At 37.7% G+C, this 20,202-nt stretch overlaps 1 protein-coding gene across 2 annotated transcripts in view; it reads right to left on the reverse strand.

The window, feature by feature from the left end:
- NT5DC1 (5'-nucleotidase domain containing 1) overlaps nt 1–20,202 on the reverse strand; it is a 150,230-nt gene that overhangs the window by 6,077 nt on the left and 123,951 nt on the right. For both annotated transcript variants that reach the window (XM_017869926.1, XM_017869924.1), the window contains exons 8-11: nt 19,590–19,687; nt 5,335–5,453; nt 3,780–3,941; nt 3,014–3,182 (exon numbers count right to left, since the gene is read on the reverse strand). In XM_017869926.1, the coding sequence (XP_017725415.1) occupies nt 3,014–3,182; nt 3,780–3,941; nt 5,335–5,453; nt 19,590–19,687 (548 nt within the window). The remainder of the gene's footprint in view (nt 1–3,013; nt 3,183–3,779; nt 3,942–5,334; nt 5,454–19,589; nt 19,688–20,202) is intronic.

The raw sequence follows: 20,202 nt of genomic DNA on the forward strand, positions 1-20,202 counted from the left end.
TGTGTCTCAGTTCCCCTGGCTAGGAAAAGGGATTCCCTTCCCCCTTGCGCTTCCCAGGTGAGGCAATGCCTCGCCCTTCTTCAGCTCTCGCTGGTCGGGCTTCAGCTCTGGCTGGTCGGGCTGCAGCAGCTGACCAGCACCAATTGTCCGGCACTCCCCAGTGAGATGACCCCAGTACCTCAGTTGAAAATGCAGAAATCACCGGTCTTCTGTGTCTCTTGCGCATGGAGTTGGAGACTGGAGCTGTTCCTATTCAGCCATCTTGCTCCGCCCCCCTCAGATATATCTTTTATAAACAATCTTGCATTTTGGGAGGCCAAGGCAGGCAGATCACCAGGTCAGGAGATGGAGACCATCCTGGCTAACATGGTAAAACCCCATCTCTACTAAGTGCAAGGATTACAGGTATGAGCCACAGTGCCCAGCTGGGTATTGTTATTTTTTAAAAATCAGCTATTAATTGGAGTATTTGGTCACATATATTTAATGTAATTACTTCAGGTTTAAATTAAACATTTTACTAAATGCTTTCCATTTGTCTTGCTGATTCTTAACATTCTCTCATCCCCTTTGTTTTCTTTTAGATTCTTAAATTATTTTACATATTAGCTTGGTATATGTATATCATCACAATTCTTTTGACAGTTATTTTAGAGATTACAACATGCATTTCCGACATCAATATTGAACATAGTCTTATCCTTTAATTCTTTAATTCTAGCATGTTAGAACATGTTAATGTTTGCTGCCCCACTCTGGCATATATATGCCATTGTTGTCAGGCATTTTAATTCTCTATTTATGCAAATCCCATGGGACCTTAATTTTTATTGTTTTAAACACTAAGCATTCATTTTTAATTCATACACTTATACCACATACTTATATCACATACATTCTTCTTGCATTTCCAGTCTTCCAACATGAATTATTTTTAATTGTACCTGGAGAACAATAATCTTTATTTCCTCTAGTGCAGGTTTCTGGATATACATTTTCTTTATTATTCTGTCTAAAAATATTTTACTTTTTTTTGTTTTTTTTGAGACAGAGTCTTGCTCTGTTACCTAGGCTGGAGTGCAGTGGTGTGATCTCAGCTCATTGCAACTTCTGCCTTCCAGGTTCAAGCAATTCTCCTGCCTCAACCTCCCGAGTAGCTGGGATTACAGGCACCCACCACCACACCTGGCTAATTTCTGTATTTTTAGTAGAGATGGGGTTTCACCATGTTGGCCAGACTGGTCTCAAACTCCTGACCTCAGATGTTATCGATTCACCTGCCCACCTCGGCCTCCCAAAGTGCTGGGATTACAGGCATAAACCACCAAGCCCAGCCAATATTTTACTTTTATTCTTTAAAAAGTTTACTGGGTATAGAATTCCATCAAGATTCACATGATTTTCTTTCAGCAATTTAAAGCCATCATTCTATTGTCTTTGACTCTTCTCTGTTTCTGATAAGTCAGATGTCAATCTGTTATTTAATCTATATTTATGCTCTTGATTGCTTTTAATATTTAATTATCTTTGGCATTTAGCAGTTAACTCTGAATTTCTTTTTATTCATTTTGTTTCATTTCTTTGGGCTTCTTAAACCTTTGGCTTATTTTTTTCCCATCACTTTTCTCTCATCTCCCTTATTCTCTCATCTCCTGGGACTCCAATCACAGATGCCCCTCAGTATCTGCAGGGCACCCCTGTGATACCAAAACCTGCACATGCTCAAGTCAAAAAATGGCATAATATTTGCATTAAACCTACATGCATCTTCCTGTATACTTTAATTCATCACTAGATTACTTATAATATCAAATACAATGTAAATGCTATGTAAATAGTTATACTGTATTTTTAAAAATTTGTAACATTTTAAATTGTTGTATTATGTTTTATTGTTTTTTTCCTCTGAATAATTTTTATCCACAGCTGGTTGAATCTGAAAATGTGAAACCCGAGAATACAGAAGGCTGGCCATATAGAAACCTTACTCCTTCTCACTATATCTTTTATGTCTCAGTCTCTCTTCTGTACCTTTTATGATTTTTCTCTTACTGTTTCATTCCAAATATGTTCTTTTGACCTAATTTCCAGTGCACTGACTTTTCATCTCTGTCTAATTTGCTATTAAATCCACCTGTTAAGTTCTTAATTTCATTTTTTAAATATTTAAATTCTACAATCTGCATTCTTTTTATATCACAGTTTATACCATAGTTTTTGTCTCTACCAAATTTCTCATTCCTTCCATTTCTGTATTTGACTATAATAAGCATGGTTATTTCTGTTAGTGTGGTCTCATATCTTTATGTGCCTGGCTATTTTTCATTATGTGCTGAATTTTATATGAATTGTTTTTAGAAATAATTTGAGTCCTAGAATGATGTTATCCCCCTCAAAAGAGAATCTATATTTGTTTCTACTAATATATTGGGGCACTACTAATTTGGAATCTCCTCAATCCAATTTTAGGTATTCAGCTGATTTCAAGCTGAGTTTTAGTTCCTGTGAAAATGGAGATTTCTTCTCAATTCATCCTTATTGTAAAGTAAAGCACTTCAGGGCCTCAACATAGATTGAGGGAGTTCACCAGACCCACCCCTCCTCAGGCAGGCCCTCTCCTCTGTTCCTATTCCTATAGATTCATGAAGTTACTGAAAGGCCCATTCACCCTCTGTGGTGCCCTCTCCAGAAGCAGCAAATACCCAGGGGGAAAAGTAGCCTCAAATGCCAGGTTCACCTTACTGGGCCTCCTCAGCAGCTTGTCCTGGTAACTCTTCCCTAAATTTATAACATGCCTCCAAGCTGAATTAAAAAAAAAAAAATTGTCGAGCTTTTGTAGTTGCCTCCCACAGAAGTGCTGGTCCTAATTACCTAGGTTCCATATCTAGAAGATGTTTTCCCCAAAGATAAATCAATGTTGTGGGAAGATTTCTTTTTCTTAAAGACAAGAATTCTAGTACTGGTCATTAGTGTCTAGTAACAGGTGAAGCTTTATAGGTATGTTCCCCCTTACCTGCAATTGCTTCAATACTTGGAATTGCAATAGTGCTGTAAGTACTGATTCTCTTACAAGACCATGTATAAACGAAGGAGTCTTCTGTATTTTCCAGTCCCCAAACTGAATCAATAAAAAAAGAACCCCATTTTTTGGATGAAGTATTTAAAGGCTTTGCTTTTGGTCCCTGAAACAAGAGAACAGAATAATTAAAATGGTGATTAACTAATGTTCAATCTCATAACTTTTTTGTCTATGAAGTAAATAAAAACTTTGAAAACCTGTAGGAATCTACAAATAGGCTTTGGGCACACATTAAGTTTTTGGAATAGGAATAATATTTCCTCCTTATTAGGAAGTATCCTTTATTTTAAACAGAAACTAGTTTTTTATATGGTCAATTCGTTATTATCTGAAAACTAGCCCAAACAGAGCAACCTAGAAAGAGAATTTTTTTCCCTACAATAAAAATAACTCTGTAATTCTATGATGATGATGATGATGTCTAAAGGGTACTTAAAAAAAACTTGGTCTAATTTTCTTATTTAGTATTTATTTTTTAGAAAGGAATGAGGATGGCATTATTATTTATTGCTTTCAGTATAAATAGAACATGAAGTCAATAAAATTAGTACAAAGTTTCAAATTATTAGTCTTTTTTTTTTTTTAACATGATGGCATTCAGCCTGACCAGGACAATTTTGGAGTCAAGTAGTATAAAGATACTTTAGCTTTCAAACGTAAATATTTTTCTTTCAAGGAAAGAGACGCAGGGAACCCTAACCTCATATTTTCCTTTCTTCTCTAGAGGCTCTGACTCCTCAGGCCTCTGGCTCCTCGCACCTTCTTCCCCTCTGAGTTCTTCCAGGATGAGGACTGTCTCCCAATTACTATAGTGACGAGCTGGGAAAATGTCTGAATGCATGCTGTCACCAAAATAAACAACCTGTAAGACAGACAGCAGATGCTGTTTGAGGCACAGAATTGTGAAAGAGAGTGGCATTTACTTCATATAAAGAAGAAGAAAATTTCTCAACAGGCATCAGAGTATGACAATCAAAAACTGCATAAACAGCTTAAACGTCTTTGAATAACCTCACAGGTGACCATCAACTTGTCTCATTTGATTCACAGGGTGCCAGATTTGTCTTAAGAAGTTATATAACACATTCACAGGTGGAAGAGAGCATAAGGTGAAATAAGTGATTTTATTCAATTTTTCTAAAGACGTGAACCTATATGTTTATATAGATGTTTACAATTATTAATAAAATGGCCCCTGCAGTTGAAGAGCTGGTGAGGTATTAGAGACAACTTGTGGATTAGAGATTATTAAAAGTGCAAATCACAACCACTTTTCAAGAGTTTCTGGGCCCAACCTCAGATCGGTTGAAACAGAATCTGTGAGAGTGGGGTTAGGCATGTTGAAGCTGGAAGTTCCCTAGGTAGTCTGAGGCAAACTCCATTGATTGAGTCCATACCTCTCAATTTTCAGATGTGAAAACAGAGTTAAGGGATATGAGAATCAGCATCTGCAAGTCAGACTGCTCCATCCATTAACCCTCAGGAGTCCCCAGAGGACTGTGGCATGGTGACAGCCAATGGAGCAGGGCTCTGTTACCCCATGATCTCTCAGCTCACAGAAATTCTGGTAAATATTTTTTTTTTTTTTTTTTTTTTTGAGACGGAGTCTCGCTCTGTCACCCAGGCTGGAGTGCTGTGGCCGGATCTCAGCTCACTGCAAGCTCCGCCTCCCGGGTTCAGGCCATTCTCCTGTCTCAGCCTCCCGAGTAGCTGGGACTACAGGCACCGCCACGTCGCCCAGCTAGGTTTTGTAGTTTTAGTAGAGACGGGGTTTCACCGTGTTAGCCAGGATGGTCTCGATCTCCTGACCTCGTGATCCGCCCGTCTCGGCCTCCCAAAGTGCTGGGATTACAGGCTTGAGCCACCGCGCCCGGCCAATATTTTCTTAGAAGAAAGGATTCTGCTGTTAGAAATGCACCAGTGTCCAACATCAACAACGTGGTCATGGTGTCAAAAACAAGTGTATCTTTAAGCTAGTCTGTAGCATAATTTCAGTTGTTTGTTTTATATATGAAAACTTTTTGGATGGATTATTATCAGGATTAACATTCCACAGGCATCCTACACACTCACACACCCCCTAAATTTGTGGTGCCCTGCCTGGAATCCTTGCTCTTCTCTATCACAGATAGACAGCCTGTCTACACTGACAAAGGAAAAGCTTATTTAAGCAGAAGAATTAGGAGAGATTTGGCAGTTCACAACTGCTTATGTCTACAAGTGGGCACTGAGGGCTTCTCCTCAACTGGAAATACCTTGGGTTCAGGTTTGCCAGTCATTTTCTTCAGAAGTTCATAGAGGTGGACAGCGTTCCCTTGGGAGTACCAGCCAGGTTTATCCAGAGATGGCAGCGCCTCCTGCTCCTCATCATTCTCTGAAAATACAGTGACAATCATATACTTTTTAATCAAGTGAGAGTAGCCAGTTGGGCAGACCACACTTAGGGCATGGCTGCAGGACATGTACAAACAAGAACCTTGTGGGGAAAGGAGCTGACATTCAGTGGTACCTACATATTATAAGGCCCTTAAAGGTATATACTTTTTAATCCTATGGCCTTCTTAATTGGGGAAAATAAGGTTCCGGGAAGTTATTTTGCCCAGGATCTCAATGCTGGTAAGTGATTTATTTGGTGATTAGATAGATATCTGCTTGACATCAGGCCCCTACTACTACAAAATGGTTTACCAAATAAACAACACAGTGAAAGTCATTAGGTGTTAATTTTTTAGAATTGAGGGTGAGGGAGATAAGTTTTTAATTAGTAGTCTATCATATTCAGATGTAAATTTTGCACCCTTGATGCCTCAAATGCTTTACCCTAGTACCAGCTTGGGGTGGACGGAGAATGAGAGGACTATCTGATGCCAAAGCACAAGTTTGTGGACCATTCCAAGTTGTCCTCTCCCAGCACATTACCTTCCCACTCCTGTTAAAGCAGGGCTGGTGAAAGAGTCTTTGCCTCTCTGAATTTTGCCCACTATTCTATTACTTGTACACGAGCTGAAAAGCTGAAGAGAATCCGCCTACCAGCACGATGATGAAGGAAGACTGAGTAAGGTTTTATGAAATACATGATATATCAGCAGAGACTTTGGTAGCTGTTGATACAGCTTTGCAAACTGTATGGAAAAAAATAACCTCCTTTTTCTCACATCAATTGTATGATTTCTGATTTTAAACAGGTTTATTCCCCCCACTTTTTTGGTCCTCTCTGCTGTGCCACTAAGAAGAATCTTATAAGATACAATCCTATGTTGGATACAGAGGTTGTGTATACAGAAGCTTATATAATTAGAAGGGTTCTCTTTAAGAGAACACATACAGAATTAATACAAAATTACCATGGTCCCTGATAGGATTTGGAAGAGATAAATGAGGGGGTCTTAAAGCTTAAGCTTCATTGGCTTTGTTGTAAATCAGCCCTGGAGTAGGACAGGGAGAAAACAAAGGGTTTAGAAAGGAGGCAAAGATGGGTAAGTTAGTCATTAAAAATACATCTCTGGCAATATTAGTACCTTTAACTAAAATCGAATTTTCCCTAAAGAAACTATATGTAAAAGTCACAGACAACAACATTAAATCTCTGCCTAGTTTATAACATAAAACATCTTGAATCTGGTACTAGAGAACTGAAGATTTACAAATTAAAGATTGGTCATTATAACTGAAATGAAATATAATTTATTAATTCTACTACAAAATGAGTCAAATATATCACAATATTAAGGTGCATTTCTGCATAACCTCAGATATTTTAAACACAATTTTAAAACTACATTTATAGATAATTAAAGCCAAATCATAGCAACTAGCAGCTTATGTTCAATAAATATTTATGCCTATCTTGCTGCCATTTCAGCAGCCATTTTAAAATTCTTCTGCAAAATTAAATGAAAATCCCACTATTCTTTAAAGAAAGAATAGATAGGAAGCCAAAATCATGTACTAGCCTAACAATAAAAGGGTCTAAGAAGATTCAGCATATTCCTGGAGAAACACAGTAAAAAGTGATCACTTCTGATGTCTGTTTATTTACTGAAATGTCTTACTATGCAAGTAATGTGGATTTGATGGCAAATGGAAAATGAATAATTTACAGCAATATTTCTGAAAAGACTCACAGTTGATATGTAGATGCCTACTTTGCAAGGATAATGGGAAGAGAATCTTTCTACTACTTATGAAAAAATTTTTAAAAATCCATAGTATCATAATTTCTTAAATGTTGAGACTCAGTAATCTAATAGGAAGCAAAAAACCCCAAATCAAGTCAAAACAAAAAATTCACTATATACAAACATTACCTCCCCTCCCTGTTTCCAGCCCCTATACTGGAGGCTGCCTTAACGAATAATTAATCTACAAGGGCAGCTGAGGCTGAGGGTTTTGGCAGAGCCTTCACAGCTAGGAAGCTGCAAGACTCAGAGAAGTATTAATTCCTGCAGTAGAGAGCCTGTTCGGACTGTGAAAGCCACAGAACTGAGGTGGAAGCTGTACAGTGCAGATGAACAAGCTCAGGGAAGTTTCAAGCACAGTGTTTATAAACCCAAATAAACATTTTTTACATTATTTAGATAGGGCACTGTACTTCTTTATAAGGTCAATTGAAAATAGTTACATAAATCTCTATTTTTACATAATATTTTAAAATGTACGCTGGGCATGGTGGCTCACACCTGTAATCCCAACACTTTGGGAGTCTGAGGCAGGCAGACTGCTTGAGTCCAGGAGTTCAAGACCAACCTGGTCAGCATGGTGAAACCACAGTCTCTTCAAAAAATACACAAATTCACTGGGTAAGGGGTTGCACACCTGTAGTCCCAGCTACTTGGGAGGCTGAGGTGGGAGGATAGCTTGAGCCCGGAGAAAGAGGTTTCAGTGAGCCGAGATCACGTCACCACACTCCCTGCTGGATGACAGAGGTAGACCCTGTCTAAAAACAACCCCCACCCCAACCCATAAAACAGCGTCCTGCAAAGAGTACAATGAGGATACTGATTTTAAAAAGTTTAATTAAAAATATGTTAGAAGGGCTAGGCATGGTGGCTCACGCCTGTAATCCCAGCACTTTGGGAGGCTGAGGCAGGTGGATCATGAGGTCAAGAGTTCAAGACCAGCCTGGCCAGAATGGTGAAACCCTGTCCCTACTAAAAATACAAAAAATTAGCCGGGCATGGTGGCACGTGCCTGTAGTCCCAACTACTCGGGAGGCTGAAGCAGAAGAATTGCTTGAACCCAGAAGGCGGAGATTGCAGTGAGCCGAGATAGCGCCACTGGACTTCAGCCTGGGTGACAGAACGAGATTCTGTCTCAAAAAAAAAAAAAAGTTAGAAGATATAGAAAATATAAAGAAGACAAAGGGGATAGACGGTGATGATAATTTGCTTCCACAGTTTTAAAATGGGGCTAAAAACAATGCTTACCTCACAGAGTGGTTGTATAAATAAATTAATGCAGATAAAAATAGAGCACACGGAAAAGTGTCTGCCACAAAGTAAGTGTTTAAGAAGTCTTAGCTATAAGCCCTTCAATTTACAGGTGAATAAATTGATATCTGAAAAAGTTAAGGAATCCGCCCAAAGTCACTGAAATGTTATAATAAGAGCCAGGACAAGAATGCACTTTGCCTCCTTATTCCAAAGGATTTCAAATTAGGGCTAGAAGACAAAGTAAGATGATACTCCCAGAGACCATTTCCGAATTTGGATTCCTGGACCTAAATGTGTCCCATGGTATTGCCACAAACAGGAAACAACTATAGCACAGAATAAACCTTTATCTGTTATCCCTGAGGACACCCGCAAACTAACAATGCTCACTTAGGATGGAGCCTCAGCTAACTCCCTATGACATCTTTATATAAGGCCCAAATTTAGTGCAATCTTCCATTTGTATTGAAAACAGTTCAGCAATGAATGAAGAAAAGAAGGAGGGCTTTAGAATGCCCTTTGAACTGAATTTTATAGTTTATTATTTTCACAATGTCTCTCCCAAATTCACTGATAAAAAGCTTTATCTCGTAAAAAAAGCAAACCTGTATTATTTTCCTAAAATTCCACTGTCCCAGCTTTAATTTAAAGCAGTCTTAACAGTTAGGTAAAATGTATTAATTGAAAACATTTTCTATAAAATATATTATTAGGACAATTTTCTATACCAAAGCTCTACAAGATATACAAATCATTCCTCAAATCCTTTAACTTAATCACTAATAGATGTTTGGGTTATAAAATAACTATAAAGGAGAAAACTCATAGGAGAACAAAGCTCAAACCCTTTCTTTTAGCCTACAAACTACCAAAAAACTGACCTAATGAAGGTAAGAAACAAATGAAGTTGGATAAAGAGAAGGAGGAGCAATCAATTTAGGCAAATAAATAAAACTAAAGCTGTCTTGGAAACTGTAATTTATTCCTAAATATAGCTATGCTTTACTACAATGAAGTAAATCTTTTTATTTTCTTATTGTAAGAACATACGGACAAGATGAGTTTAAAAAACAGTAAAGTTTTTGACAGTATAACAGTTACAAAGTAGCTATGGGACAATGATACAGTCAAGGCTAGACTGACATTCTTGAATAAAGCTCAGCGAAACTTACCACAGAGAGCAGAACCTGTGATAAGTTTTGTAGGCCAGATTCTCTAACCTCAACTCACAGTGACTGCTGCCTCTCCTAAACTCCCAAAGCACTTGGTGTCATTACTTTACTAATGTTTAAAAATATATATTTATGAGATTTTTTCTGAATCAGTAATATATTTACATATTTTTAAAAAAAGTCTTATTTTCGAACTCTATCTGGTATGCACTCACCTTTTCTGCAAAAGGCAATCACTCTTTTATGCACATAAAAGCAAATATGAATATGAGCATATTCCTTTTCTCCATGTTTTTACATATTTGTTGAGACCTAATCAACATACAATAAATTGAATATATATAAATTGAACATAAAAAAATTTGATGAGTTTCAGTATATATATATATATATATACCTGCTATGGCCTGAATTATGTTCCTCCCCAAATCATAAGTTAAAATAATAACCCCTAGTATATCAGAATGTGACTATTTAGAGATGGAGCCTTTAAAGGCTGGATTAAATTAAAATGCGACTCTCAGGTGGACCTAATCCAATACGGTCTCCTTATAAGAAGATGAGATTAGGACACAGATAGACACAGAAGAAAGACTATGTGAAGACACAGGCAGAAAACAACCATCTACAAACCAAGCAGAGAGAGGCCTTAGAAGAAACCAATCTTGCTACAACCTGGCTTCAGACTTCACAGCCTGCAGAACTGCAAAGAAATAAAATACATCGTTCAAGCTATCTAGTTTGTGGTATTTTGTTATGGTAGCTCTAGTAAACTAATATAATACTAATAATTTTAAAATGCTTTTAAATGCTAATATTAGAATAATCTGCATGAGGCTCTGCAACTTGCTATTTTTAAACTATTTTATAGCTAGCACAGTGTAATCTACCTCCTTTTAAAATATGTGCATTTCATTCTATTTTATACATGTTCTATTATTTATTAATAATAGTCCTCTATAGATAGACATGTGGGTTGTTGCCACTGTTTTTCTGTTACAAGTAAAAAGTTATAAACATGAGTGGATCTGCACAGCCTGGTGGAGTCAAACAGAATCTGAGCTAGAAATACAATTCATTTTCGGCCGGGCACGGTGGCTCAAGCCTGTAATCCCAGCACTTTGGGAGGCCGAGACGGGCGGATCACGAGGTCAGGAGATCGAGACCATCCTGGCTAACATGGTGAAACCCCGTCTCTGCTAAAACTACAAAAAACTAGCCGGGCGAGGTGGCGGTACCTGTAGTCCCAGCTACCCGGGAGGCTGAGGCAGGAGAATGGCGTGAACCCGGGAGGTGGAGGTTGCAGTGAGCTGAGATCCGGCCACTGCATTCCAGCCTGGGTGACAGAGCGAGTCTCAAAAAAAAAAAAAAAAAAAAAGAAAGAAAGAAATACAATTCATTTTCTTTCTCGTCTCATTCTTCATTTTTACTATATTTCACAGACTGTTTTAGTCAGTCGGGGTATAGCAGTGAATGAGACGGCCCAAGTCTCTGCCCTAAGAATACTTAGGGTCTCTTCTCTAAGGATGCTTATATTCTGGTGGCAATCTCTGACTTGTTAGAGGTTACTAAATAATGAATTATGATTAAAATATATTTACAATTTTTATTTCTAGGATTCCTTTCTGTATATATGTAAAGTTGACTGAACAGTTCATTTTTACTTTTATAAATCCCTTCCTCAATTCTGGGCTAGACTTTTTTTTCTCCAGTTGTACATTTTCATACATACATTCTCTGTTTCTTAGCATGGACAGGTAAGACATTTCTCAAGTAGAAGGTCTAGTAAAATGCCTGTGTTGGGGGCTATAACAGGAAAATTATACTATTAAAGAAAAAGTGTGATTCTTACCCTTATCTACTTTGGTTTGGGGGAGGTGTTTACCATTCATTCATAGTTCTTGTTTTTTTCCTTTGAGATGGAGCTTCGCTCTTATTGCCCAGGCTGGAGTGCAATGGCGCCATCTCAGCTCACTGCAATCTCTGCCTCCTGGGTTTGAGTGATTTTCCTGCCTCAGCCTCCCGAGCAGCTGGAATTACAGGCACCTGCCACCATGTCCAGCTAAGTTTTTGTATTTTTAGTAGAGATGGAGTTGACTAGTTCGCTGACGGATTCAGCCTCTTTCATTCTGGGAGCTTTTAATGTTGCTGGAATTGTGCTAAAGACAGAAAGATTCCTGCACACAGCTGCACCCCTCAGCACTAATATCCAGTGACAAAGTTCATCAGACAATTTCCCAACTGTAACCAAGTGAAAACACTAAACAATACACAGAAAGAAACAGCTGACTGGAGCTGCAGAAGGAAGGTATTGCAAAGGAAATGTGATTTGTATGTTTGACCTTAAATAAGAGGTAGGAAGTCACCAGAGAGGAAAGAGAGAAGGCATTCTACACATATCTATGCCACTCAGAGTGTGGTTTTCCAACCAGTAGCATCTGCTTCACCAGACAAGTTATTCAGAAATGCAGAATGTAAGGTTTCACCAGGGCCTCTGAATCAGAATCTCCATTTTAACAAGATCTCTAGGTGATTCATGTGTACATTAAAGTCTGAGAAACACTGATGTTGACAGAATAGTGAGAACAAAAACTTGATATAAGAATAAAAGGCAATCATTTCAGTAGGAGTAAAGAATACTTTTATGGAGATAAGTTAAGGAGGATGGAAAGGTAATTTAGGAACCATATTGTACAATTAGCCTTAGGATGCTACATGGAATGGAAGCCAATGAGATACTGTGTGCATGTGATTAAATATATTTGTGCCTAAGTAATTAATAAAAAAGATGTGGGAAATTTTAAAGAACTCAAAAATAGAACTCTGTGCTAATGAAAAGTGTCTGAAGAGAGGTTAGGGAGGGGTTAGATAGTCTAGTGGAAAGGGAAAGGAGGACAGAGATGAGAGATTTCCCAGGCATATTAAGCAGGATTTAATGCATAGCATACTGGAGGTAAAAGGGTAAAGACAACGGAGGTTATCAGCTCGAGAATTTTAATAGATGGTTAGGTAAGGAAGACACACAAGGTGACCAGCATATTTGGTTGTTTGTGGTTTCTAGGTGGAAGGAGAATCTCAAGCTTGATTTCAGAACACTGAGTGGAGCTGCCTAGTGTGGACGAGGAACTGTGTATGAGACTCAGGAAAACAGGTCTCAGGGAAAGAATTGGGAGTCAGAGTCAGTGTACTGGTGACAGCTAAGGCCGAGAGAGAGAGGGAGAGAGAGAGAAGAGAAAAGAGAGGGAAGAGACAGAGTTGGATCATGATTCTCCCAATGGCGGGCAGGGGCAGGAACTGAGCTAAGCAGCATTGGCGACACTGCAGTGAACAAGGCAGACACGTTCCCTCGCCAATAATAATTTAATCTTGCAAGACAGAGATTCCCCGTATCCCCGCTCTCAGCACTGGCGAGGATCTGGTGACGCAGTGCACGTGATAGAGAAAAGAGAGGAAGAAGATTTTGCTTGGAAGCCGCTTCTCCCCTCCATACATCCTTAAGCACTGGCAGGAATCAGACTGGTGGGAGGAGCTCAGTCCTGACTGACCCTGGTATCAGCATCTTCGCCGCTGTTACCATGACAACCGCTGATGTCAAACCTGTGCCACTCGCTAAGGCCATGCTGTGTTTCGTGATTGGCTCGCTGTGCCTTCCATCCCAGCAAGCTCAGTTGTATTAACTCTACTTTAACCATTTGGAGCAATGACTTAAATATTGTGCCATTTCACACAAGGGATGATACGGGCAGTGGTGGGAATGTAGTGAGGACAAACCTGAGCAAACGGAAGGACAACTTAAAAGGGAGGGAAGAAATGAGGATGACTGATTTTTTTACGTTAGTGCAAAAGTAATTGTGGTTTTTGCTTATTAGCTTGGTTAAGGTCTGTGCTTGGAAAAGTAGCTAAAATGTAATTATGGAATATGGGAAGAGGGGAATGGGATGGGGATTTAATGAGCTGTTGCAAGCATATCAAGTTTCCTGCGACTCTGGGGCTGTGGGATGTGAAGATTTTAGAAGACAGATAGAAATAGGCTTCTGAAGGTCAGAGAAATGTGAAGCCCAGAGATAAGGAAATGTGAACTATCAGTATATAGATGATAGTTAAAACCTTCCCAGTGGTGGAGAGCTGAAGGACAACAGAAGAAAGGAGAACCAAATATAGAATGTTAGGGAATATCAACATTAAAAGGGAAAGGTAGTAGAAACGGAGGTAAAGCAGTTAGAGGTAGCTGAAGAATCAGAATCAGCAGCAGAATAAACACACAGAATGTAATGAAGTAGGGATTTTAAAATGTGTGCAGTACAATCTTGTAATTAGTAATAGTTCTGGCAATCTTTTTTGCATTCTAAATAGAATAAAGTATTTTGGTTTAATTCTAAAAAATATTCTTCCACTGAAATATTTTAAATCAGAGGCCCAGAAAACAAAGGCTGGAAAGAACCTTAGACATCTAGCCCTCCTGGATGTGATAAAATGAGGTAAATTTTCTTTCTTTCTTTTTTTTTTTTTTGAGTCAGAGTTTCACTCTTGTTGCCCAGGCTGGAGTGCAATGCCGTGATCTTGGCTCACCGCAATCTCCGCCTCCCAGGTTCAAGCGATTCTCCTGCCTCAGCCTCCTTAGTAGCTGGGATTACAGGCATGTGCCACCATGCCTGGCTAATTTTGTACTTTTAGTAGAGATGGGGTTTCTCCATGTTGGTCAGGCTGGTCTCGAACTCCCGACCTCAGGTGATCCATCCACCTCGGCCTTCCAAAGTGCTGAGATTACAGGCGTGAGCCACTGCGCCCAGCCAAAATGAGGTAAACTTTTCTAAATATCTGTACAAAAAGCATGAAATCCTATATATGCTGAGATTGCTAGGCACTTCACAGTCTTCATTATAGAGACTGGTAGGACTTTGGGTCCTGCTTCATCAATCCAGATTTTTCATCTCTAAAACCACAGAGGAGAATGAAACACAGTAGACTGCTAGTTAAAATGAAATTTTTATAAGACTTTCTGGCTATACCCCAAATGCACAGACAACAAAAGCAAAAATAGACAAATGAGATTACATAATACTAAAAAGCTATGCAACCACAAAGAAAACACTCAACAAAGTGAAAACAATCTGTAGAATGGTAGAAAATATTTGCAAAGCATACTTCTGATAAGGGGTTAATATCCAAAACATAAAAAGAACTCAATTCAACAGTAAGGAAACAAATAATCCAATTTAAAAAATGAGCAAAGGACCTGAATAGATATTTCTTGAAAAGCTATACAAATATCTAGCAGCAATATGAAAAAGTGCTCAATGTGCTCAAAACTAATCATCGGGGAAATACAAAGTAAAACCACAATGAGCTATCACCTCATACTTATTAGAATGGCTATTATCAAAAAGACAAAAGATAAGTGTTAAAGAGCATGTGGAGAAAAGGGAATCCTTGTACATTTTTGGTGGGACTGTAAATTAGTTTAGCCATTATGGAAAAAAGTGTGGCAGTTCCTCAAAATAATTAAAAATAGAACTACCATATGATCCAGCAACCCCAGTACTGAGTATACATGCAAAATATATGAAATTGGTATGTTGAGATATCTGCACTCCCATGTTCATCACAGCATTATTCACAATAGTCAAGACATGAAATCAACCTAAATGTCCATTAGCAGATTAAAGATAAAGAAAATATCGTATATATACATAATGGAATACTATTTGACCTTAAAAAGAAAGAAATCCTGTCATTTATGACAACATGGATGAACCTGGAAGACACAATGTTAAGCAAAATAAGCCAGGTACAGAAAGACAAGTACCATATGATCTCACTTACATTTGGAATGTAAAAAAGTCAAACTCACGGAATCAGAAAGTAAAATGGTGGTTATCTGAGGCTAGGGGTAGGACTTTTGGGAGATGTTGGTCAAAGGACACAAAATTTCAGTTAGGAGGAATAAATCCATAAATCCAAGAAATATATTGTATATAATGTAGAGTTAAAAATAATACATTGTATATTTAAAATTTACTAAGAGAATAGATTTTAAATGTTCTTACCACACACAAAAAAATGATAATGTGAGGTAATACTTATTTAAATAGTATCATTTAGCCATTCTACAATGTATATACATATCAAAACACCATATTGTACAACATAAGTATATAATTTGTACTTGTCAATTAAAAAATAAATGAAATACAAATTAGAGAAAGTAGAAATTAAAAAACTAAGTCTTTATACAACCCAAAATGTAAAACAATTTTTTAAAATGGTATATTTATTATCAGGATATGCTTATTTTTAAAGTTTAGATTCCTAATATTTCCATACAATAAATTTGGTCAAAAGACTTTCAAGTCTTTCGATGAGTATAATATTTAAAGATGTAGTTTGGATAAACATCATTATGTCAGCCCTCAAATCCAGTTGTACTGTACAACTAACAGAAAATACTGCACAGAAGTCTTAAGATAGTTACTTCTAAAGTAATCATTTTTTAAACATTCCACCCTTTTATCTCAGGATACTCTCAATTACATAGAGAAAAACTACATAAAATGCTATAAATTGTCAACATAGTTAATGCATTTATACTTTCCAATATGTTAAAAAAAACTTGGTATATTTTAATGTACAGTTTCCCATTATTTGTATCTTTGTGTGAAATTTTAATAAAATCTTATGGAATGGCATAAATACTACTATGGGTATACAAGGGGTATAGATTTTCTTAGAACAAAATATGCAAACCCCACAAAATAAAATAAAAGCAAATTTTATTGGGTACTTACGTATTTAAATGTAAGTTTGTGAAGTGGGGAAAAACATTTAGATTTTTTTCTGGTTTAATTATAAGAATACTATCAGAATCCTTGATAACAGATTATTCCTTAATATCAAGGATTTTATTATATAAGACTTTAAACCAATATATGAAAACAACATCAACCTATTTCTTTCTACTAGACTAGAGTTTCTTAGCCCTGGCACTACTGAGATTTGGGGCTAGATAATTCTTTGTCGTTGGAGGGTGCTGTCCTGTGTGTTGTAGGCTGCTTAGCAGCACACCTAGCCTCTACCCCCCTGCCAAGTTGTGACAAGCAAAAATGTCTCCAGACATTGCCAAATTTGCAATGAAGGGCAAAACTGCCTCCCTTGAAAACCACTGTACTAGATCATTCTCATCACCACATACGCATATTCCAGTATCTTCTATCTTAAAAAAATAAAATATGCCCTTAATCCTACATTGTCTTCCAGCTAAAACCTCAATTCTTTGACCACATTCAGAGCTAAAATTCTAGAAAGAGCTGTACATATGCCCTGGTTCCATACCTCCAATGAACTACTCAAGATACCGCAATTTAGTTTCTATCCCACCACTCTATGGCAACTGTTCACTGAGGCACTAGTGATCTCCATCTTGCCCACCCCAGTGAAGATTTCTCTTTCCTCATTTCAGTGTTTTTTTTTTGTAGCATTTGGACTAGCTGGCTACCCTTTCCTCTTTCCTCTGGCTTCTGCACACATATTCTACTATCTTCCGTACTATAATCTATGTGCTGCCACACTGCAATCTTTCTTCTCTATCCTTAATATTAGAGAATGTCAGGGCTTGGTCTAGGCCTTTTGCCTATCTACATTCTCTCTATATTTGGTTTCATATAAGCCCCTGGCTTCAAATACTTATCTATGAGCTGATTACTCCCAATATATATCTTCAGCCTAGACTTGTTCCCTTGGACTCCAGGCATATTTATACAATTTCCTAATTGATAGTGACAGTTACATAACTCATAAGCATCTCAAAATTAACATGTTGAAAAACGAGTTCTTAATAGATGTAACCCCTGCTCCAAATAACTTTATCCTCTGTATTTTTCCCCAAGTCTATAAATGGTACCACCATCTACTCACTTGCTCATTTCAGGAAAAAGAAAAATCAACCACCTGGAAGTTATTTTTTTATTACTCCTTTCTTTTCATCTGCTGTTTCTTTAAGTATCATGGAGCCCTGTGTTTTCCAACTCCATAATGTATCTTAAATGTATCTACCGCTCTCCATCTCCAGTACTGTCGCTCTGGACCAAACCACCACAGTATCTTACTAGGGACACTGCAGTTGCCAGGTCTTCCTCTTTCCATCCTTCCCCACACCCAAACCATTCCCCACCCAGCAGCCAAAGCAGTCTCTTATATCACTCTTCTGCCTCAAACAACGGAACAGCTTCAGGTTACTTGTGGAATAAAATTCAAACCCCTTTCCACTGCTTATGAGGGTGCCTGCCTCCCTAACTTCACCCCCCTCCCACCCCATGACCATGTGCCAGAATGGCAGGTCTCTTCTTTGTTACTAGAATGTGACAAAACTAATCTCCTACTGGGCCCTGGCATTCATCTGATCCAATGAATGAAGAGTGCCAGGAACACTCTTCCTCTGCTCTTCTCATCACTTGTCCCTCAGGGCTCACCTTGCAAGTCACCTTACCTAACCTTTTTGGACAGAGCTTCCCTGGCCAGCCACTCTAAGGAAGCCTGCCCCATATACTGTACCTCATAAGGTGGTTATTACCTTCATGACACGTACTAAAATCCATAAGCATCCCTTGCACTTGCTGACGTGCTCACATGTTCACATATCTGTCTGGTGCACAGAAAAAGGCTTGGTGCTTGACACGTGCTACAATGAGCCTCACTTAGATTTCACTGTTCATAAGCCCAACACTGAGTACTGAACTACTATCAAATGCCTAGAATTGAATCAGGCTTTTGAATAGCAAAAATAAGTTCAAAGTAAATAATACTGTATTACCATATTAAATAAATGTATTAAATGTGTCTGATTCACCTGAACACTTTTTTGAGAAATTTTAAATTTTATTTCAGAACAGGATAGTGTGTGGCCATGGGAAAGTAAAGAGAAATGTATATTAAATATCAGTCCAACCTGGCCCAAGTTGTTATATAATGCCAAGCATATTAATCAAAAGTAAAATTATAAATCATATATTATGGTAGATGCTTATATATACTATGCATATAATATGTATGTATGTTAATTTTATCATTCTCTTTAAAAGACAGCTAGATTTCTAGGTAGATCTATAAATTTTATTTCTTAATAATCTTTTATACATTTATGTGCATTTACAACCATTAACTGTGTTTCAATTTCTAACCATCCTGGATTTATTTTAGATGGTCCTCTCCTAAGAGAACTTCTGAATGGTCCTCAAATGTTAATATATCATTGAGCTTACTTGAAACTACTTAAATAGAAATAAAAGATACAACAGATATCAAAACTAAACTCACTGTCTTTCACTCCCCAAAAACTATAACTTCTCTACTCCTGATCAGGTTTTGCTTTTTATTCATTTATGTATTTATTTAAGAAGCTTTCAAGAGCACCTAATATGAGTACCTCACTCTATTATCATTCTTTTTCACCCGCAAATCCCTTTCATTCCACCTCTCTCCCTATCAGTCTCTTCTACATGAATGACAATTCTAAATACCCTTTCAGGAAGGCCTTCCCTTTCCCCAGAGACAGGAATGCTTCATTTGTTATGATCCTCATGTGTTCCGCAGGTGCTTTTGTTCTAGAAAATAACTCAACTGATTTATCACAAGTAATCCATCCTTCAAACATTTATCGAGGCATTTATTTAGGTCCTAAAAACTAAGGTGAAGTTCATGCCCTTCATTTTTGAAGTCAGGGAAAGGCTGACATGCAAAGAAATAATTGTGATATAAAGTGGTAGTGTAAAATTTAATACAAACATAGGTTTATTATCTTTTTTCTTCCCCATGAGAGGAAAGAAGACATGGCATTGCATGTAACAACAGTGTTCTGCACAAGATTGTTAGTCAACTGTATACAGGAGAAGAAAGAAACCAAATGTAACTTACCGAGCGTCCGGAAAGGTCTCTGACTTGGTAAGTGGGAGAAGAAACCAGGCTTCAGTGCATTTGTAATCACAATGTCAAAAAGGTCTGTAAAATCATTCCTAAAAGCAACACAATTTTTCATAAATTTATTTTAAGAACTAGAATAGGTCCACATAAAACAGAACTTGATCTTTGCTTACCTATTTTACAACAGCATCATTTATCTTTTGATTAACTTTTATATGCTTCATATTTTTCTCACACTTTAAGGTGAACATTCCACTGGAAATAGAAGGTGGTTGAGTACTAGTCTTCCTGACAACTCTTTGAAGTATCAACATAATCAGGAAAAAAAGAAAGCAGTACACAGACTCTAGGTACCAAGCTGGCTTTGGCACTGAAGTCAATAGTTCCTAACAGTTGGAAATATTTGGAAAATCTATCTTCAAATTTGGGGGCCTGCAACTGGCTGGCTTTGTTAGCTTGAAGAGTTAACAATTTTGCGTGTTACATGGGTCCCACAGAAAGCAGCATTACAGCAAGTTATGGTCATCTTTCAGAAAGTGCTTCAAATGTGAAGAAGATACTTTATCTGACAATCAGTGCAGTCTTATAATGTGGTAACTTTTATATG

This window comes from Rhinopithecus bieti, unplaced genomic scaffold, assembly GCF_001698545.2.
Source record: "Rhinopithecus bieti isolate Rb0 unplaced genomic scaffold, ASM169854v2 scaffold_4829, whole genome shotgun sequence".
NCBI classification, from domain to species: Eukaryota; Metazoa; Chordata; class Mammalia; order Primates; family Cercopithecidae; genus Rhinopithecus; species Rhinopithecus bieti.